The sequence below is a fragment of the Oncorhynchus gorbuscha genome, linkage group LG06, assembly GCF_021184085.1.
Source record: "Oncorhynchus gorbuscha isolate QuinsamMale2020 ecotype Even-year linkage group LG06, OgorEven_v1.0, whole genome shotgun sequence".
Taxonomy (NCBI): Eukaryota; Metazoa; Chordata; class Actinopteri; order Salmoniformes; family Salmonidae; genus Oncorhynchus; species Oncorhynchus gorbuscha.
The window spans coordinates 65,055,999-65,079,051 of record NC_060178.1 but is presented as its reverse complement, the minus strand read 5'-3'; the positions used below and the strand labels follow the sequence as shown (position 1 = coordinate 65,079,051).

At 45.2% G+C, this 23,053-nt stretch overlaps 1 protein-coding gene across 3 annotated transcripts in view; it reads left to right on the top strand.

Annotated features, from left to right (window-relative positions):
• The window catches only part of LOC124038246 (ras and Rab interactor 2-like), a 57,094-nt gene extending 46,043 nt beyond the window's left edge, over positions 1-11,051 (top strand). For all 3 annotated transcript variants that reach the window (XM_046353863.1, XM_046353864.1, XM_046353866.1), the window contains 5 exons: positions 2,143-3,654; positions 7,597-7,905; positions 8,565-8,696; positions 8,868-9,031; positions 9,120-11,051. In XM_046353863.1, coding sequence (XP_046209819.1) covers positions 2,143-3,654; positions 7,597-7,905; positions 8,565-8,696; positions 8,868-9,031; positions 9,120-9,584 — 2,582 coding nt within the window. In that variant the 3' untranslated portion in view covers positions 9,585-11,051. The remainder of the gene's footprint in view (positions 1-2,142; positions 3,655-7,596; positions 7,906-8,564; positions 8,697-8,867; positions 9,032-9,119) is intronic.
• The last annotated feature ends 12,002 nt before the right edge of the window (positions 11,052-23,053 follow it).

Sequence of the window (23,053 nt, the reverse complement as noted above, 5' to 3'; positions counted from 1 at the left end):
AGCATGTGTGAGTCATAACACAATCCGTGTGTGAGACACGACAGCAAGGCTGGACAGATGCAGCAGTGTGCTCTAAAGTTGTCACTCTACTAAAACTACGGTCAACTAAAATCAGAGCTGGTCTTTGTCTTCTGTGAGTACAGTAAGTCAATGTTTGCTCTTATCTTACATTGTGATGTGACTTTGGCTGTGTCTGGTACGGCTGTGTGTATTTTATTGTTCTATAGAGTGAGTTTTCTCTGTCTAGTACAGCACTGTTGTGTGAGCTCTTCAGTTGAACGTGTCTCGTGTAGCAGTAGGTTTAGTTCTGTCATAGTGTATCATTGTTTGGTATATGGCTGTGGTTGCGAAGTTGGTGGCTGTGTACAGTCGTGTCCAGCGCTGTTCTTCGTTAGTCCTTTATGGTTAACGTTATATCGTACTGATTGGACCGTTACTGTGTTGGCATTATGCAGGTATGGTTGTATTTATTTGCAACATGTATTAATATGTGACGTAGATAATAGGCATTGATAACGTGGTACGATAACAGTAATTCATTGACTCGATGATGTAACGTTGATGTGTATTGGCATTGTTGTGCCTACTTTTTCCGTAACTTAGCTGTATCAGTGTTATTATCAGGCTATTGTAGCCTCCGTTTTTAAAATGGATAGTTCCGGATTTATCTACTTCTCCAGAGTCCGATTTAACTTCTCGATACCATTTGTATGTATCTGCTCCAGTGGCGAATTTAGCATGTAAATTATTAGGGTGAGGCACATGGGCTACTAACAGTTTACTACACAACATACACTTAGTATTAGTTTTAGTTGCAGTATACATATCTACCTGGCATATTACATAATTTATGCAGCAGCATACAGTATATTTAGGACTCACAGGAGGTCCTTCGTGTGCAAATGTCATCAACCTTTGTTATCAAAATCTGGCGTTCTCTGGATTTATGGTGCTTTCAAGACAACTGGGAACTCGGGAAAAAATAACGAGGTCAAATCATAACATCAGTGATCTTCAGGTCGTGGCTCTGGGAAGAGGCCCGAGATACGATTTACAAATCCGAGTTGGATTTGTGGATGAGTTTCCAGTTGTCTTGAACGCGGCAGAAGTCATGCTGGGTTGACAGTATGGCCAATGTCTTCTACATTTGGAAAAGAGACCCTTAAACCCAGATTTGGACCACACACCCACTCCACTGAGTAGCATTTGCAATGCTTTCAGTTAGCCACTGATTCCTTCCAAACCACCCATTGTTGGATTTGGAATTTCCAACTTGTTGTGTAATGTTTATGTCCAATGGATTTTGCGGTGATGTAGGGTCCCTATGAGTGACAGAACACTGAGCCAATCACGGCGCAACTAGAGAACATTACCAGCCCCTACACTCCGTATCTTCTGCTGGCTGCACCATCACATAAAGCACTTGAGAAGCCTGCATTTTGGAGCATTTTGGAGCTACCTCAAGAAAGCAAGAAAGAGACCATGTTTTTAAGTGAATGCTTTTTAAAAAATCTGCTTGATTTTCAAGCAGATATGTGACGTAAATGCCAAAATTACATAATCAATAAGATGTTTTTTTGTTGCCTGTTTTTCATGTTATTATGGCATTAATATATGTCATCAGTTTGTATAAATAATAATTGAGTTAATAAAGCCTCATACAAACATGGTCTCTTTCATACTGGAGCAGATCAGTGGCGAGCCCCACCTGCCCTGAATGACGGGTCGCCACTGATCTGCTCCAGTATGAAGGAAGTTACAGGTAGTTTCCCGAGCCAATGCTGGCTGTTCCTGTAGACTTCGTCATTGTGCTAAAGCATGTTAGCAACTTCCTTCAAACTGAACACAGAGACATAAAAATGGTATCCACAAATTCATCTGATACTGGGGAAGTATATAAAGGGAGTCATTGACAAAATCCTGAACTCTCCCTTAAATGTGTTTATATTATATTACAGTATCATGTTACCCTTCTGTTTTGCTGTTGTGTAATATCAGGCTGACTCTGGCAGTGTTTGACCGGTAATGTTATTGTGAGTTAGGGCAACATAAAAATAATATTGGCATGATGTTAATGTAATGTTAGTGTTATGTTACAGTAATGTTGCTGTTGTAGTGTCTGAACCTCTCTCTCTCATGCAGGGTTCTGGGACTCTGAGCGTTGCCGCAGGAGGAGTACTCTCTCCTCGTTGTCCAGGACAACCACCCACGACAAATCACCTAGCCTGAGGCAGAGATCCGTTTACACTCCCCTGGTCACCCGCACCCCGTCCCAGCTGGAATGTTCCCAGTCCAACGGGGCTCTCTGCTTCATCAATCCCCTCTTCCTAAAGGTTCACCATCCAGAGGGTGGCAACCACACCTTTCCTTCCTACACCAGCCACAACAACAACCCCCAGCACCTAAACAATAGCAGTATAACTACAGCTACAACTGTACAAGTACAACAGCACTCTACCAGCAACCCAGAGCAACTTAAAGACAGCCCTCAACCCCATAGCGACAGCCCTCAAAGTGATAGCCCTGGCAATAGCACCCAGCATCATAACAGCTGTGGCAGCGTGAGCCGGGCTAACAGAGTTTCCCTCCCACCACCTCCTCGCCCCCCACCTCCCTGCTGTGCCCCCCGTCGCCCTGCCTCACCTCAACGCCAGCACAGCATGCCTGAGAAGATATCCTGGATCAATCCCCCCAAAGAGAAGGAGAGGGTGGGAGAGAGGGAGAAGGGCAGTAGCCTTCTCTCCCGCCTGGGCTCCACTCTCAGCATCAGCCCTTCCTCATCTTTCCTCTCCTCCTCTTTCCTCTCCTCCTCCCCTCCCAAGAAGCGCAGCATCAGTGCCCCCATCTCTATCCCCCTGTCCCTCTCCTCCCCAAGTGACGTCGACTGCCGTCTTGTTCTCGATGACCAGACTATTGAGAATGCCATATCTCTCAGTCTGGCTAAGCGGGCACTGAGAAACGCCACCACCCCCGATGAAAACACAGAGGGAAACAGTCCGTCCACTCAAGACCAAGCCCTCTCCTGCCAAGAGGAAGGAAGAGGAAGAGGCGGAAGAGAAGAGGACTGCATCCAGCGCCTGAGCGACATGAGTATTTCCACCGACTCCACTGACTCAGTAGACTTCTCCCAGGGCTTCTTCCCCCCAATCGCTGAACCCAGCCCACCCACCACCAATAACCTGGTGCTGCCCCTCACCCACCCCTACAGCAGCATGGAGGAAGACTATGATGAAGACGAAGCAGACTTTGGCGTGAGTGTGGAGAACGACCAAGACCAGGACCTGACCATCTCCCCTCCCGGGCTGCGCACCAAACGACGAGCCAGTGTCGGGGCCATGGTCATCCAGCAGGCCCTCAGGGGCCACTTCCGTAAGATGAGTGGGGTGTTCAGCTCTCTCCTAACCCCTGAGAAACGGGCCATACGGAGAGTCCTGGAGCTGTCCAGGGATAAGGGCTCGTACTTTGGATGCCTAGTGCAGGACTACTTGAGCTTCTTGCAGGAAGGAGGGGGCTGCCAGGCCTGGCAGTGCCACGCCTCAGGGCTGGAGCTGCTGCAGACGCTACGCCAGTTCATCACCCAGATGAAGAGCTACCTGCGGCAGAGCTCTGAGCTGGAGCCCCCCATCGAGTCACTCATCCCAGAGGACCAAATTGGTGAGTGGGGAGGGGGGGGTGCAAATATGTGCGTTTTTACCGTTTTCCAACATTTCTGCAACTATTGGACATCAGATGCTGATTAACCGTTGCTAATTTGCTAGACATCACAGTAAAAATGTACATTGAACTTCAGCTGTTCCATTGCCATCTTTGAAATGCGTAATTAGTTGACATTGAGACACCCAAACAGCTAAAGAAAATATATATTTTTAACAATCACATCTGGAAATATACTAACTGGACTAGACAGTGTATGCCTATAGACAGGGCGAGAGCAGCTCAGTGCGCAAGTCTGTATGCATGTGTGTGTGAGCTGGCCACTGTGGTTAGGATTATATATTTAATCTCGGGTTGAGATGAGTCCTGTGTCAAATCTACTTGTTCTCAACTTGCCTACCTGGTTAAATAAAGGTGAAATAAAAATACACCATTACACAAAAAGCAAAACACAATCATAGAAAAAAACATTCTTCACTAAAACGGTCCTCAATCAGTCTTTTGAATTGCCCTATAGGCATCAATTCATCTCATTTTAGAGAGCCTTGGACATTATTCCACAAGTAAGTTGCAAAAAAAACCTAAAAGCAGATTTACTTAACTCTGTGGAGATAGAAGGGATCTCCAGGGTTGGCCATCCCTGAGAGCCGGTTTGGTATCTCGTACGTCTGTAAGCAACAATGAAGTAAGATCTGTCCGAAGTTCATGCAGAAGGGCTGTATAAACAAACAGAGTGCAATGCATCGATCTACAAGACTTCAAAGAGGGCCAGTCTACTTTTTGATACATAAAGTAGTGATGTGAACCGATTATGGTTCTCTGTGACACTGACATGTCAAACACCTGCCTAGGGGAGGGGCTTAAAGATATGTGTGGGCATTATTGGGGTTGGAAACTGTCCCGAATTGTAAACAGTGAAAACAAAGCCTGTTTCCGCTAGAGGATAATTCTGTGAACTAGCTAACATAAACTAACCTGTTCCCACTGGTCCTTTTGACAGAATTGGCAGGTGAAGAAGACAAAATAGCATGGAATTGTGAAGCAGTAACACACATGGGAGGAATCTTTTGATCCTTACATTACCATTCTCCTGTTTGCTGTGTGTCAGGAACAACCATCAAAGAGATCTCTCTTTAAGACAAATACAGTAAACTCATTCTGGCTTCTTAAATATTCTTGATTGACAACTAATCCCAAGAATTTCATAGGCTACTTCATGATTACTTTTTCTGCAGTGTTTGGTTTCGGAATTGTTTCGCAATGTTTTCGTAGTTGCAGAAAGTGTTTTCAGTTTAGCTGAATGAATTGTCTCTGCAGATCTGCTTCAGTCTCTCCCATGTGACCATTACTTCTCTCTCCTCTTTCTGTCCCTCTCTTCATCTCTCCCACTCCTCCAATCACAGATAAAACCTTTATTGCATGCCCCTAAATAGCTCTCCCTCTTTTTCCCTCCCTCTTTCTTTTTGTGTTCAACACTCGCATGTGTCTCTGGGTGTGTGAGGAAAGAGCATGGAGCGCGGAGGAGGGGAGGAGAATGGGGACCCTTGTCTCTTAAACCCACACTGCAGGTTTTTTTCCCTTCTATTGCTTTAATTTCTATGCTCAGTGCCAAGTTGCGCAATATAATGTTCTGAAGCTCTGCTTGTGAGAAGTTTGCGGAAGGGAGACGATATATTGCCCAATTCCAAATGGAATGTTTGCGCTGCATGTGTGCGCCCGTGTGTGTTTGCTGCTCTGTGACGCACATTGAGCTATAAGCCACTGGTGGCACGATTATTGTTGGATGTGTGAATGGATTCACTTCTCCTCTCCAGCTCTGTCTGCCTGTTTGTCTGCTTGCCTGTACATAACAGTACATAACTCCGGTCCACGCGGAAGCTCTGCAGGGAGGATGTTCTGAGTGAGATTAGGGGCGAGGGAGGATGTTTATTGGAAGTGGAAAGGCCCTCTCAGATAGTACAAACTGCATGTTTGTGTGGTTGGAAAGTAGCCTAACTATAAATAAGTGTGTGACCTTGGCTGACGCTAACTCATTCCTAAGTGGGCTTGCGCCTTCTGTGTCGATCTGTCCCTTCTGTCACACCATACAACTCATCACTTACTTACTGTAGGCGTAACCGGTGTGAGATGGCTACCTAGTTAGCGGTGCACGCTAGTAGCATTTCAATTGGTGACTTCACCCGCTCTGAGACCTTGAAGTAGTTGTTTCCATTGCTTCGCACATATTTTGTGGAGCAATAGGTTATTATGCTTAAGAGGGTGACTTGTCGATGTGTGCAGAGGGTCTCTGGTTCAAGCCCAGGTTGGGGCGAGGAGAGAGATGGAAGCAATACTGTTTACACACATTGACCTCCAACTTCTTTACAGACTAGTGATGGGGGGAAAAATCTACATAGTCATATCGGGATATTATTTTTTGACAATATATTGTATACTTTTGACTATCACAATATTATTTTTACACCAGTTGACTGTTCCAAAACTCCATTATTTCCTTCAAACCTTGTTCTCCATCTTCTTTTTAAATAGGGAGCACATTCATTTTCAAAACTTTTTTTGACTGATCTAACTTGTTTTCTCATGGCTCTCGCTTGTCCCTCTGCAGCAGACATGTGGTGAGCAATATGTTTGGAACCTTCGAAATCACAGTATCGAATCGCAATCCATATCATTTCGGCGCCTAACTATCGTGATAATATTGTGATGTCCCTGGCAATTCCCAGCCCTACTAATGCCCACACACACTCCCAACATCTACACATCTAACATGTCTATAGCCTATAAGCCATACAGTTAGGCCGGCGTAACCACTGCATTAGTAGGCCTACACTACAGGATTACATGTGACCACTCCATGGTTACATGTTATTACACTCCACAGTGCTAATGACCAGAGTTATGAGCAATACCAGTACAGTAACTGGAGGCAGTGTTTTTAAGACCAAGTCCAGCTAAAGTGGAAAAACATGCATGCAAAAACAAAGGCCACTGGGGATTTTGCTTGCGTGTGTGTGTGTGTGTACACATATGTGCTCCCACTGGGAAACTCATGCGCTGAGCCCAACTGCAGGCCTGAGGTCTTGAAATGCTAGCACTGCATTCCAGGGCTTTTAACCGCTTTAACAGAACTATAGGGTGCCAGACGTGCTCTACATCTGCATTGAAAAGACAGGGAAGAGACTGAGAGAGGCTGACTTCATTAATGATGACCGGGTGATATCCAAGTTAACATGTGTGCTTTGAAGTCTGATTGCCAGTGACGTGTCAAGTCTGGTTTAATCTGTTGGGTAGTTTACTGCTTACTGGAAAATATCAGTCTATTCTTAAACAATACTTTTGATAATGATACAGTGATGTTACACCTACAAGGAAATCTGTTGCTGATCTTGACTTACGGAACGAGGAAGGACTCGTTGATACACACATTCTGAGACTTTATCGTAACTTTTGAGAAGTTTAGATAACAAATGATTGGGACGAGAGACTCGCCTTTGACAATCTGGCAGACGGGATAGGAAAGAAAGAAAAGTGGGTGTTGAGTGAGTCAAGAATTAGGGAACGAGTTGAACATTCAGTGGAGGAAGCTGTGGCTCAGTCTGCAGATGTCTTCAGTATAATCTGCTGAGTTTGCCCCATTCAACTGCACAGTCAGTACGATCTCTCTCTGTGGGGCTTATTCAGCTCTGTGGTTTGGATTCCCTGTCTGCATTTATCCTGTGTATATTATGATATCATGGCTACTATTAGCCAGTCTCTTTGAGTAAGCTTGTAAAAGCTGAGTTCTACATAATGTCTTGATGACATGATATGGACTGAATCCCACTCCTACTGCTACCAGGCATCAAGTAAGACTTCTGCAATTCGTTAATAATACAGATGGATGGTGCCATTTCAGTATTTGCTGTCAAAATAAGTATCTTTCTCCCGCTCTCCTCCATACAGACTATGTCCTAGAAAAAGCCATGCATAAGATAGTCCTGAAGCCCCTGAAAGGTGTGGTGGGGGTGGCCCTCCAGGAGTTCCAGGTCCGCAGCGGGGCGTGGCAGGAGCTCAAGGAGAACCTCTCATTGGCCAAAGCCAGGCAGCCTCATGAGATGGGTGTGGCCAACGCCTTCCCTCCGGATCCAGTTAACATAGAGAAAATCCGGCACAAGTTCCACACCATGTGTAAACTCTATTCACCTGAGAAGAAGGTGACCATGCTGCTGCGCGTATGTAAACTCATCTATACCATCATGGAGCACAAGTCAGGTACGTAGTAACACATGTATGCAACTCAATATTAGGAAGGTGTTCCTAATGTTTGTAAACTCATTGTAGATGCACCGACTCTCAAATCAAATGTTATTGGTCGCAGGTTTAGCAGATGTTATTCCGGGTGTAGCAAAATGCTTGTGTTCCGAGCTCCAACAGTGCAGTAGTGTAAAATAATGGATTTAAGAAATATTAGGATGAACAATGTCGGAGTCCGGAGTATAAATGTTTGTGTGTGATATAGAGAAATTATTGACAATATTAGAATATTTATTATATCCAATCTGTAGAATAGAATAGTGTGTGTATATATACACACAGCAATAGTTGAATAGGATGGCATTGAGTAGAATACAGTATGATGATATGAAATGAGTAAAACAGTATGTAAACACTATTAAAGTGAACAATGATTCCATGTCTATGTACATAAAGTAGCAGCCTCTAAGGTGCAGGGTTAAGTTATCAGGTGGCAGGTGGCTAGTGAAAGTGACTAAGTTCAGGGCAGGGTGCTGGGTGGAGGCCGGCTAGTGATGGCTATATAAGTCTGATGGCCTTGAGATGGAAAATGTTCTGTCTCTCGGTCCCAGCTTTGATTCACCTGTAAGACCTCGCCTTCTTGATGACAGCTAATACCAATGCTGTGTGTGTCTCAGGTTGTCTGTATGGAGCAGATGACTTCCTGCCCATGCTGACCTATGTGTTGGCCCAGTGTGACATGCCTCAACTAGACAACGAGATCCTCTACATGATGGAGGTTCTGGATCCTTCTCTGCTGCATGGAGAAGGTACAGCGCACATCTGCTTTACATGTATTTCCTTCCTTCCTAAACTTTACCTTTAATTTTATTGTTAATTGTAATGTTCAAATAAACTAAATATTGATTGTCATTGACTGCTGTTGTAGCAGTGTCAGGTTGCAGAGATGTTTGACCCTCCTCTCTCCTGTGTTGTTCCAGGTGGATACTACCTGACCAGTGCATATGGAGCCATGTCCCTCATTAGGAACTTCCAAGAGGAGCAAGCAGCTCGTGTACTCAGCTCTGAAACACGCAACACACTCCGCCAGTGGCACTGTCGCCGCACCACCCAGCACAGTGCGCCCTCCGTCAATGACTTCCAGGTAATACACACACACACTGGATGCTTAACTCTTAAGTCCCTGAATAAATGCATCTGCTAAACAACCGTATTTTAACATTTTTTTTCAGAACTACCTGCGGGTAGCGCTCCAGGACAGCGGTTGCACTGCCAAAACTCTGCAAGTGCAACCCTATGCCACGACTGAGGAAATCTGCCAGATTTGCGCCTACAAGTTTAACGTTCCCGACCCTGAGAATTACGCCCTAATCCTGCTCACTGAGGGCTCATGCCAGCAGCTAGCCCCCGACACACACCCCCAGAAGATCAAAGCTGAGCTCCACAGTCAACCCCAGGCCGCACCTTTTCACTTCGTCTTCTGTCGGGTGGCTAACATCAATCACCTGGCCGCGACCTCGTTTGAACCCCAGTCCAACCTCAATGACATCACACTTACCAAAGAATCTGAGCCCAACCTTAATGGTGTGGCCTTGACCCCTTCTGACCCCCAGCCGAACCTCAACCTGGGTCTCAGTCCCAGTCTCAGCCTCAGTCTACCCCCCAACCAGCACAATGGTAACTCCATATCCATCTGAGACTACAGGGCTGGAGAGTTGAAACCCCTATCTGGACTACCATCACACTTACTGTACCCCAACAAAACTGGGCTGAACTGTGTTTAACTGGTCTGAGCTAGGCTGAACTGGGCCTAACCGGGTTAAGCTGCGTCATGCTGAGCTTAGCCCCAAAAAACTTCCCCTTTTGGTGATTCTTCTGTCTTGCAGGGAATCCTCACTGTAAAGCTTTGTCTGAGTACAAGAGGAAAGGAGAGGAAGAGGGAAGGAAATGCGACAGAGGGGGTTATTTTGCAGCTCTATTTGTGAACTTTTGGGACATGGCACACGTCAGGGCAAACGCAACTCTCATAAAAGATGGACAAAGGTTTTGAAATAGTCTTGTTACAGACAGCCAGACAGTTCAATTCCAAAAGTGTCAAAGTGCAGATTCAGGGTCAGTTTTTGGTTTGTCACTCCTAGTGGTGAAGCATAGGATTAAGTAAAGGGAAAGCTGATCTCAGATCGGTGGATAGGGTTCACTTTTATCTGCTTTGGTTCCCATCTAGTGATGTACTCGTTCAGTCCATTAACTTTTTCGTCAGACCGAAAATTTTCCTTTTCAGGCAGAAAAGAGCCTCCAAGTCATTCAAGAAAATATACAGCAATTATTTTATCTGGGTGATACTTCTATAATGAATTACTTGTTGCAGTTGCTGGTAAACTGCATTGTGTTTTTATTGAATTTTTATGTTATGAATTTTTATGTTATAGCATTGCTTTTCTTTGTTAAAGTAAAATGTTAGGAGCAGGCAAGTCTGCCAGTGATGAAATTATGAACTTAATGTTTTTATGATTATCCAGGAGATATGATACTGTACTTCCCTCATAGCTAATACTTAGTTAATCGAGGTCATCCCTCCCGTAATAATTGGTGTGATCATAAGATATGTGATTGACTGACTTGGTCTACGGTACAAGTGTCAAATCGTCGACAAGGTCATGAAATATTGTACTACTGACAAATATTAAAAGTAGGCCTAAGTTGCCTTGTGAAATTTAGTGTGTTGATTCTTAAACTGGTCTGAGATTCTGCGCACGCACACAAACGTGTGTGTTTTTTGACTCTTGACTGGTAAGATTTTTAGCGTTGGGTATGAGAGGGTGCAGATTTAAAAGATGGAAAGAGAAGGGAAAGGAGTAAGAAGAGAAGTAGAACTGAATCATTAATGAAATAGCCTCTGTTCTTTAACTTAACACAGATAATGGTAACAAATTGTATTCTATTGTATCAGTTCTTTAATGTTTACATTATGAAATGTAAACATGGGCATTGCTGGAGAGATGACCAAAAAGTGAAATGGGGAAATGTGCTTGAGATAAGGTTGAGTAACCAGAGCATGATTGTTAAGCAGTAGCATTATTGTTAGAAAAACTATGTAGCTTATGTTAGTTCAAATATATTAAACTATTTGGACTTTTTAATAATAGATGTGTACTGTAATACAATTGCTACTCTAACAAGATATTTTAAATGATACAAATGTTAGTATTTATATGTATCGGTGCTGGGATTTTTCACATATAGCTTTTTTCCCATGTCTGTCGTATTGCAGTTGTCCCAGATCAACAAGACATGTCCTTATGTTCCTATGCTGTCTGCATCATTGAATGATATTATTTTGCACTCAATACATTTTGGTCATGACTAATTACCATCGGCCCATTGTGTGTGTGTGTGTGTGTGTGTGTGTGTGTGTGTGTGTGTGTGTGTGTGTGTGTGTGTGTGTGTGTGTGTGTGTGTGTGTGTGTGTGTGAACAGTACACGCCCACACAGTGGAAACAGTCTTTGTGTGAACTGTAATTTCTACTCCTACAAGTTTTCAGTAGGACTCTGATTCAACAGAAAGGTGTAGTTATAATGCTGGCTGGGTCATTTAGGGTCAGCATCAGTTTCAAGCCAATAGGCTCTGATCCATTTCAAACTATTAGAAAAAAGTAATTTAAAGGTAGACTGCGATAGCATGTAGATGCATAAAGTAAACCGCATATTGGGTCAATTGCCGCAACAACTAAAAGCGTTCTGTGTAATTTTGGTGCCTGGCTACCACGCTGTGAACAGCTTGATGCAAACCTGTGCACATGCGCAGAAACTGTGTCGCTATGAGAGCGAAGTGTTGCATCTCACTCATCTCTACCGCTGCTGAGTCAATCTTTGTAAGTAATTTCTTTTTTTAATGATTTTCCCATTCTTTGACTGAAATGACTGACCTCAAACAAATTCATCCCTAAAGTTTTGATCCGATCATAGAAAGAGGAATCTAGTGCCCAAAAGCCAGTTTCACCATTTTGAAGTAGTTAACTGGGTGGGACTTGTGTGTATATATATATATATATATATATACACACACACACACACACACACACACACACACACACACACACACACACACACACACACACACACACACACACACACACACACACACACAGTGGGGAGAACAAGTATTTGATACACTGCCGATTTTGCAGGTTTTCCTACTTACAAAGCATGTAGAGGTCTGTAATTTGTATCATAGGTACACTTCAACTGAGACGGAATCTAAAACAAAAATCTAGACAATTACATTGTATGATTTTTAAGTAATTCATTTGCATGACAGAAGTATAAGATCACCTACCAACCAGTAAGAATTCCAGCTCTCACAGACCTGTTAGTTTTTGTTTAAGAATCCCCCCTGTTCTCCACTCATTACATGTATTAACTGCACCTGTTTGAACTTGTTACTTGTATAAAAGACACCTGTCCCCACACTCAATCAACTAGACTCCAACCTCTCCACAATGGCCAAGACCAGAGAGCTGTGTAAGGACATCAGGGATAAAATTGTAGACCTGCACACGGCTGGGATGGGCTACAGGACAATAGGCAAGCAGCTTAGTGAGAAGGCAACAACTGTTGGCGCAATTATTAGAAAATGAAAGTTCAAGATGAAAGTCAATCACCCTCGGTCTGGGGCGCCATGCAAGATCTCACCTCGTGGGGCATCAATGATCATGAGGAAGTTGAGGGATCAGCCCAGAACTACACGGCAGGACCTGGTCAATGACCTGAAGAGAGCTGGGACCACAGTCTCAAAGAAAACCATGAGTAACACACTACGCCGTCATGGATTAAAATCCTGCAGTGCACGCAAGGTCCCCCTGCTCACGCCAGCGCATGTCCAGGCCTGTCTGAAGTTTGCCAATGACCATCTGGATGATCCAGATGAGGAATGGATGAAGGTCATGTGGTCTGATGAGACAAAAATAGAGCTTTTTGGTCTAAACTTCACTCACCGTATTTGGAGGAAGAAGGATGAGTACAACCCCAAGAACACCATCCCAACCGTGAAGCATGGAGGTGGAAACATCATTCTTTGAGGATGCTTTTCTGCAAAGGGGACAGGACGACTGCACCCTATTGAGGGGAGGATGGATGGGGCCATGTATCGCAAGATCTTGGCCAACAACCTCCTTCCCTCAGTAATAGCATTGAAGATGGGTCGTGGCTGGGTATATATATATATATATATATACACACTTAACAAAAAAAATTACATCCTCACTGTCAACTGCGTTTATTTTCAGCAAACTTAACATGTGTAAATATTTGTATGAACATAAGATTCAACAACTGAGACATAAACTGAACAAGTTCCACAGACATGTGACTAACAGAAATGGAATGTGTCTCTGAACAAAGGAGGGGTCAAAATCAAAAATAACAGTCAGTATCTGATGTGGCCACCAGCTGCATTAAGTACTGCAGTGCATCTCCTCATGGACTGCACCAGATTTGCCAGTTCTTGCTGTGAGATGTTACCCTACATTTCCACCAAGGCATCTGCAAGTTCCGGATCATTTCTGGAGGTGAATGGCCCTGGCCCTCACCCACCAATCCAACAGGTCCCAGACGTGCTCAATGGGATTGAGATCCTGGCTCTTCCCTGGCCAGGGCAGAACAGACATTCCTGTCTTGCAGGAAATCATGCACAGAACGAGCAGTATGGATGGTGGCATTGTCATGCTGGAGGGTCATGTCAGGATGAGCCTGCAAGAAGGGTACCACATGAGGGAGGGATGTCTTCCCTGTAACACAGTGTTGAGATTGCCAATGACAACAAGCTCAGTACGATGATGCTGTGACACACCGCCCCAGACCATGACGGACCCTCCACCTCCAAATCAATCCTGCTCCAGAGTACAGGCCTCGGTGAAACGCTCATCCCTTTCAACGATAAACGCGAATCCGACCATCACCCCCGGTGAGATAAAACCTTGACTTGTCAGTGAAGAGCACTTTTTGCCAATCCTGTCTGGTCCAGCGACGGTGGGTTTGTGCCCATGGGCGATGTTGTTGTCTGGTGATGTCTGGTGAGGACCTGCCTTATAACAGGCCTTCAAGCCCTCAGTCCAGCCTCTCTCAGCCTATTGCGGACAGTCTGAGCACTGATGGAGGGATTGTGCATTCCGGGTGTAACTCGGGCAGTTGTTGCCGTCCTGTACCTGTCCCACATGTGTGATGTTCGGATGTACCGATCCTGTGCAGGTGTTACACGTGGTCTGCTGCTGCAAGGACAATCGGCTGTCCATCCTGTCTCCCTGTAGCGCTGTCTTAGGCATCTCACTGTACGGACATTGCAATTTATTGCCCTGGCCACTTCTGCAGTCCTCATGCCTCCTTGCAGCATGCCTAAGGCACGTTCACGCAGATGAGCAGGGACCCTGGGCATCTTTCTTTTGGTGTTTGTAGGAAGGCCTCTTTAGTTTCCTAAGTTTTCATAACTGTGACTTCAATTGTCTACCGTCTGTAAGCTGCTCCACATGTTCATGAATTGTTTATGGGTCATTGAACAAGTATGGGAAACCGTGTTTAAACCCTTTACTATGAAGATCTGTGAAGTTTCTTGGATTTTTACAAATTATCTTTGAAAGACAGGCTCCTGAAAAAGGGATGTTTATATCGGTTAAGGAAGGTTTGTTTGCCAACTCCGAAGTAGTAGAATAAGATAATTGACTACTTGAAAATGGAGATGGACTCAATGGCGCTACAAATAGAACAAGGATGTTTCGCCGGATGTATAAATCTGAAGCATCCTGTTGGCATTCCCACATCCCACCAAATATGGTGAGGAGAGGAAGCCCAGTGGCCAGTGGGAGCATATGGAGCGAGATTCTGCTGATTTTCAAATCCGATTCAAAGTCTAACGGGCGTAAAATGGCGTGCGAGCAAGATTAATCAATAACCAGTGGCGGTTCCTCAGAGGAGGAAAGGGAGGACCATCCTCAGTGATTTTCGATCTGTGGTGGTACGTAGACAGCTGTGAAAAATACATATGAAAACTCTCTAGGTAGATAGTGTGGTCTACAGCTTATCGTGAGATACTCTACCTCAGGTGAGCATAACCCTGAGACTTCCTTAGATATCGTGCACCAGCTATTGTTTACAAATATGCATAGGCCCCCGCCTGGTGTCTTACCAGAGGCTGCTGTTCTGTCCTGCCGATAGTTTATGTTCTTCATGTCGTCATTCAGCCACGACTCTGAAATAAGATATTTGTTTTTAATGTCGCGTTGGTAGGATATACTTGCTTTCAGTTCGTCCCATTTATTTTCTGCCGATTGACCTTTAGATAGCAGAATGGAAGGCAAAGGCAGATTAGCCACTCATCGCCTGATCCTCACAAGGCATCCTGATTTCTTTCTGCGACACGTTTTCTTTTCCAGCGAATCACAGGGATCTGGGCCTGCTTGGGTGTCAAGTAGTATGTCCCTCGCAGCAGACTCATTGAAGAACTCGTCCAATTTGAGGTGAGTAATCCCAGTTCTGATGTCCAGAAGCTCTTTTCTAAAACAGCATGGTTGGTTTATTAAGAGCCAATAAGACCGCAGCCCTACCGATTATAACTTCTTTTTTTTAAAGAAGCAAACGGAACGCAACTGGGATAAACATACCTGAACTTGTCCAATAGAAGCTCTTGTTTGTCTAATGATTACAACCTAGATCATCTAGATGCAGGAAAGAATGTGCAAGGCGGTAATGAATGTCTGTCACCTTGATTACTCTAATTTCTCTTGACCTGTGCACCTACCTTGTAAACTTTCATTCTTAGGCTTTGTTGTAGCAACCTCATGATGGGTATAGAGGAAATGTGTGTATCATGTAGTAGACTAAACCTATAAATGTTACATTGAGCTGTGTGAATGGAATATGAATGAGTCATCCAAAATGCTGTAATAGAAATAAGGCCATGCGCTTAAAGAAAAAACTCCTCCCTCACCACTCGCCCCCGCAACTGGTTTGAACATCTACAAATATTTTTGTCATGGTAGGGCGCTAAAGTACTGCCCAAACTCTAAGCAAAATTTACACGTAGTAGGTTTACAGATTATATTTTATTTAATGTTCACAACTCATCAGTTACATGTTTGGGAATGAGGGGAGGGGGGAATGCCTGCATGCAGGAATGCCCGAATTGTAGGCTGCAGTTGTACACTATTGAGCTAGCAAGCCCTCTGCGACAATGTTATTGGGACACTGGAATTTCTGATTTGTATATAAATGTTAACTGTCATTGAAGTTGGTGGTTACTGCTGTACTGGTTTCAAATCCGAAGCGAGAGAAATGGTCTGCATGTTTTGGTAAGGGGTCAGTGACGTACCACCCCCAAGAAGCTCAATCAACCCGATGGGTTCGCGACTCATGAATATTCATACAATTTGCCACTGCTTTTCTACCGCTAAGCCATGTTCATGCGCTTTTCGGAACTTGGAAACTCAGACATTCCCGACTGGCTAACTGGTGGAACGCAGCAAGTGTAAAACTATAACCAGTTAGCAAGTCGAAAATGTCAGTTTCCTAGTTCCGACTAGCATATGAACAAGGCAGAAATTTCGCCTCGGGTTCATGCCTCAGTGGGTTCCCCTCAACGTTCGCTCACAGTTCTCGTGATTCAATGCTGACTGCCGTACTTTCATACAACAAACATTTAACGCTGATGTGCAATGGACCTATATGCATCGGAGACCGATGACCAAGAACGACCATTGTTACTCAGCCGACAAGATGATACAATTGAAAAAGGTCAGTGCAAGCTGGAACAGCTGCTTGAAGCAATCTGACCCAGGCTAGACTGGCCCTGAAATATCTTAGCCTGTATTAACACAACCATTTGTTACCCCTGGGCTAAGGTTTAGCACTGACCTAATACACACTAATATTCCAAAGTCCTGGGCTGACGTACAAACAATGCGACCAACATTCTATCTCTGACACGCAATCAATGTTAAAAGCAAAGCAATAACACACTTATTAACACTAACACATTACCTCTTGTACTAGCATTTTATTTCCAACAGTGGTGGTTTGTATACACCTTGCTGACTGCCTGTCTGACCTCGTAAACAAAATGTTTTACTTTTGAAATTCGACCTCGCTCCTGTCAGAACGATGTGCACGAACGAGACATCAACTTTTCTGATCCAGGTGAAATCATGAAACAATATTATTAAAATGGTCATATCCAATCAAATATCAATATAAAAGCTATGAAAACAGACAAAAATGGCGCGTTTCCTGCACTTCCAATTGTAGAGTTTGTAGCTTTACTGTCATCTTTAGAGTTCATCTCAGCCTATGCCTCCCTCCAGTCCCTCGACTTCTTGGCACTAACGGAAACATGGATCACCACAGACAACACTGCTACTCCTACTGCTCTCTCTTCATCCGCCCACGTGTTCTCGCACACCCCGAGAGCTTCTGGTCAGCGGGGTGGTGGCACCGGGATCCTCATCTCTCCCAAGTGGTCATTCTCTCTTTCTCCCCTTACCCATCTGTCTATCGCCTCCTTTGAATTCCATGCTGTCACAGTTACCAGCCCTTTCAAGCTTAACATCCTTATCATTTATCGCCCTCCAGGTTCCCTCGGAGAGTTCATCAATGAGCTTGATGCCTTGATAAGCTCCTTTCCTGAGGACGGCTCACCTCTCACAGTTCTGGGCAACTTTAACCTCCCCACGTCTACCTTTGACTCATTCCTCTCTGCCTCCTTCTTTCCACTCCTCTCCTCTTTTGACCTCACCCTCTCACCTTCCCCCTACTCACAAGGCAGGCAATACGCTCGACCTCATCTTTACTAGATGCTGTTCTTCCACTAACCTCATTGCAACTCCCCTCCAAGTCTCCGACCACTACCTTGTATCCTTTTCCCTCTCGCTCTCATCCAACACCTCCCACACTGCCCCTACTCGGATGGTATCGCGCCCTCCCAACCTTCGCTCTCTCTCCCCCGCTAATCATCTATTCCCTCCGCTCAAACCTTCTCCAACCTATCTCCTGATTCTGCCTCCTCAACCCTCCTCTCTGCATCCTTTGACTCTCTATGTCCCCTATCCTCCAGGCCGGCTCGGTCCTCCCCTCCCGCTCCGTGGCTCGATGACTCATTGCGAGCTCACAGAACAGGGCTCCGGGCAGCCGAGCGGAAATGGAGGAAAACTTGCGGACCTGGCATCCTTTCACTCCCTCCTCTCTACATTCTCCTCCTCTGTCTCTGCTGCTAAAGCCACTTTCTACCACGCTAAATTCCAAGCATCTGCCTCTAACCCTAGGAAGCTCTTTGCCACCTTCTCCTCCCTCCTGAATCCTCCTCCCCCTCCTCCCTCTCTGCAGACGACTTCGTCAACCATTTTGAAAAGAAGGTCGACGACATCCGATCCTCGTTTGCTAAGTCAAACGACACCGCTGGTTCTGCTCACACTGCCCTACCCTGTGCTCTGACCTCTTTCTCCCCTCTCACTCCAGATGAAATCTGCGTCTTGTGACGGCCGGCCGCCCAACAACCTGCCCGCTTGACCCTATCCCCTCCCCTCTTCTCCAGACCATTTCCGGAGACCTTCTCCCTTACCTCACCTCGCTCATCAACTCATCACTGACCGCTGGCTACGTCCCTTCCGTCTTCAAGAGAGCGAGAGTTGCACCCCTTCTGAAAAAACCTACACTCGATCCCTCCGATGTCAACAATTACAGACCAGTATCCCTTCTTTCTTTTCTCTCCAAAACTCTTGAACGTGCCGTCCTTGGCCAGCTCTCCCGCTATCTCTCTCTGAATGACCTTCGTGATCCAAATCAGTCAGGTTTCAAGACTAGTCATTCAACTGAGACTGCTCTCCTCTGTATCACGGAGGCGCTCCGCACTGCTAAAGCTAACTCTCTCTCCTCTGCTCTCATCCTTCTAGATCTATCGGCTGCCTTCGATACTGTGAACCATCAGATCCTCCTCTCCACCCTCTCCGAGTTGGGCATCTCCGGCGCGGCCCACGCTTGGATTGCGTCCTACCTGACAGGTCGCTCCTACCAGGTGGCGTGGCGAGAATCTGTCTCCTCACCACGCGCTCTCACCACTGGTGTCCCCCAGGGCTCTGTTCTAGGCCCTCTCCTATTCTCGCTATACACCAAGTCACTTGGCTCTGTCATAACCTCACATGGTCTCTCCTATCATTGCTATGCAGACGACACACAACTAATCTTCTCCTTTCCCCCTTCTGATGACTAGGTGGCGAATCGCATCTCTGCATGTCTGGCAGACATATCAGTGTGGATGACGGATCACCACCTCAAGCTGAACCTCGGCAAGACGGAGCTGCTCTTCCTCCCGGGGAAGGACTGCCCGTTCCATGATCTCGCCATCACGGTTGACAACTCCATTGTGTCCTCCTCCCAGAGCGCTAAGAACCTTGGTGTGATCCTGGACAACACCCTGTCGATCTCAACCAACATCAAGGCGGTGGCCCGTTCCTGTAGGTTCATGCTCTACAACATCCGCAGAGTACGACCCTGCCTCACACAGGAAGCGGCGCAGGTCCTAATCCAGGCACTTGTCATCTCCCGTCTGGATTACTGCAACTCGCTGTTGGCTGGGCTCCCTGCCTGTGCCATTAAACCCCTTCAACTCATCCAGAATGCCGCAGCCCGTCTGGTGTTCAACCTTCCCAAGTTCTCTCACGTCACCCCGCTCCTCCGTTCTCTCCACTAGCTTCCAGTTGAAGCTCGCATCCGCTACAAGACCATGGTGCTTGCCTACGGAGCTGTGAGGGGAACGGCACCTCAGTACCTTCAGGTTCTGATCAGGCCCTACACCCAAACAAGGGCAATGCGTTCATCCACCTCTGGCCTGCTCGCCTCCCTACCACTGAGGAAGTACAGCTCCCGCTCAGCCCAGTCAAAACTGTTCGCTGCTGTGGCCCCCCAATGGTGGAACAAACTCCCTCACGACGCCAGGACAGCGGAGTCAATCACCACCTTCCGGAGACACCTGAAACCCCACCTCTTTAAGGAATACCTAGGATAGGATAAGTATTCCCCCCCCCCCTTTAAGATTTAGATGCACTATTGTAAAGTGACTGTTCCACTGGATGTCATAAGGTGAATGCACCAATTTGTAAGTCGCTCTGGATAAGAGCGTCTGCTAAATGACTTAAATGTAATGTTAAATGTAAATGTTTACTAGTTGGCTAAGTGAGAAGAGCTTGCATAGCAACCATTTTGTTATTCATGGCAACCAATGATTTAGAGCGAGTGAAAGTTTTTTTTTTCCTGAGATGGCAATAGTATGCATCTACTTATCAAAATAATGCAGAACGCATTACAGCCATCACGAGCATATGTTAATTGACAGCGCAACTTTTGATGGACAGTGAATATTCTAGGCGTTTTTTTTTTGACCCAATTTCACACGGGCTATTTTGGCACCGTATTTCAGGGCTAACCCCGAAAACTCGGTCCTAAGTACATAGCCGCGGAATGTTGGGGGCTGCAGCACCCCCTGAAAAATTGGCATTAGTTTTTTCATATAAAACATTTATTAAAATCAACTTCAATAATTTTTTCACACTCTTCTTCACTCTTGCAAAACAAATACTGTCAGGCTGTAGTTTAACTGTAGTTAGAGTGCAGTATAACTGCAGAATGTTGCAATTACCACGTCCAAAATACTAGTCGAAATACTAGTTGACTGCAGTTTCAAAACTGACTTTTTTTTTGTAAGGGCAGGGCCTTTACTGTTCTTCTATTGGCAGACTGATGTAGCAGGCAGATCATTTTTTTGCATCCTGTTTCCATTGATCATCCTAGATGTTTCTACAACTTGATTGGAGTCCACCTGTGGTAAATTAAATTGATGGGACATGATTCGGAAAGGCACACACCTGTCTATGTAAGGTCCCACAGTTGACAGTGCATGTCAGAGCAAAGACCCGGCCATGAGGTCGAAGGAATTGTCCATAGAGCGCCAAGACAGGATTGTGTCGAGGCACAGATCTGGAAAAGGGTAACAAAACATTTCTGCAGCATTGACGGCCCCCAAGAACACAGTGGCCACCATCATTCTTAAATGGAAGAAGTTTGGAACAACCTAGAGCTGGCCGCACGGCCAAACTGAGCAATCGTGGGAGAAGGGCCTTAGTTAGGGAGGAGACAAAGAACCCAATGGTCACTCTGACAGAGCTCCAGAGTTCTTCTGTGGAGATGGGAGACACTTCCAGAAGGACAACCATCTCTGCAGCACTTCACCAATCAGGCCTTTAAGGTAGAGTAGCCAGACGGAAGCCACTCCTCAGTAAAAGGCACGTGACAGCCCACTTGGAGTTTCACAAAAGGCACCTAAAGGACTCTCAGACAATGAGAAACAAGATTCTCTGGTCTGATGAAACCAAGATTGAACTCTTTGGCCTGAATGCCAAGTCTGGAGGAAACCTGTCACCATCTGTACAGTGAAACATGGTTGTGGCAGCATCATGCCGTGGGGATGTTTTTCAGCGGCAGGGACTGGGTGACTAGTCAGGATCGAGGGAAAGATTATACAGAGCAAAGTACAGAGAAATCCTTGAAGAAAAGAGCTCAGGACCTCAGACTGGGGCAAATGTTCACCTTCCAACAGGACAACAACCCTAAGCACACAGCCACACACAGCCAAGACAATGCAGGAGTGGCTTCGGGACAAGTCTCTGAATGTCCTTGAGTGGCCCAGCCAGAGCCCGTACTTGAACCCGATCGAACATCTCTGGAGAGACCTGAAAATAGTTGTGAGCAAACGCTCCCCATCCTGTAGATTGACAAGGGGGAACAATAGCTATTTAATCCATTTTAGGCCTTTTGGATCGACTGATTTATTTGATCAGCCCATGTCCATTTACTATTATTGACATTTATTATTGGCATGGCTAGTGGGACACCCCTGCGAGGCTACATAGGTGCCTCCAAACTTTTCTTACCCAAGGCTCTGATGAAGTAGCCTGGTGCTAGGTGATGTTAGCAATGTGACAACATGTTATTTTAGCAACGCGGATGTATTTAAAAACAGTCCGTGAGAAGCTGGACGTAAAATACAAATCCAATGCAACTTACTGTGCCGATGGGCAGGACGGTTGGTCATCATGACACGGGGGTCCTATAAGTGTGCCATATGTGGACAAAAAAGGAATAACTTGTAGTGGGCTTTTATATTGACATGAGGAAAGCAGCAGAGATGAAGTGGAGCTACAACAGACCCACATTTGGCAAGTCTGTTTAATAATACAAACCTACTTAGTACCCACTACAATCAAATGCAACGCAAGTGTTTGTAAATACACCCGTGTTGCAAAAAGAACCTCCCTGGGTCACAGTCTGTTTTTGCTCTCTTGCCAACTCCTTGTGGAATTGTCATGCCACCTAGAAAAAGATTCACTGTTGAACCTTGCTCCACTACAAGATGTCTTATCTATTGCACTACCATTACCAGCTGTTTATTGATTCATTGTGTCACGGGTTGTGGAACTAACTTCCATCACCATCAGCTAGGGCTAGTTAAGAAACGTATAAAGTCAAAGTTCACTCTCGAAATCGAAGTTTGTCAGATGTTTTCAGTTCACGTTTCAATCCACCTCAAAAAGCACAAGAAAAAGATTGACACCCGCCATCTCAGATTGTGTTGGAATTAGAAACAGAGATTAGCATTCCTGCAACATTATTTTGTTGAAATATCTGTGGGAAATAAAGGTAATTGCACCCAAATTGGCCACTTAATTTATAGGATTATTATATTCAATAAATATTTTACCCAACATCCGATTTGGACTGAATATATTTTCTAACACTATGAGTGAGACATGAGGAATCCAAAGAAATTGTCAAAAGCTACCCACAGACGATGACTATATAGTATGAGTTCTCTGTTTGACACGACTTGTTTTTCTATTTAGAGAAATTCGTCATTGAAGTTTTGGGGTTTGTCCCATCCTGCATCTTGATATTTTCAGGTTCTGATCACCTAGATGGTACTGTTCCTGCTATTAGGTGATTATTTTTTTAAAGGGATCATTCACTCAAATTACAAAATTCCATATTTGGTTTTCTTACCCAGTAAGCCAGCGTTTCTTAAAGTATGGGTCGCGGACCTGTTAATGGTGGGTCGCGAAGTAAATGTATAATTATT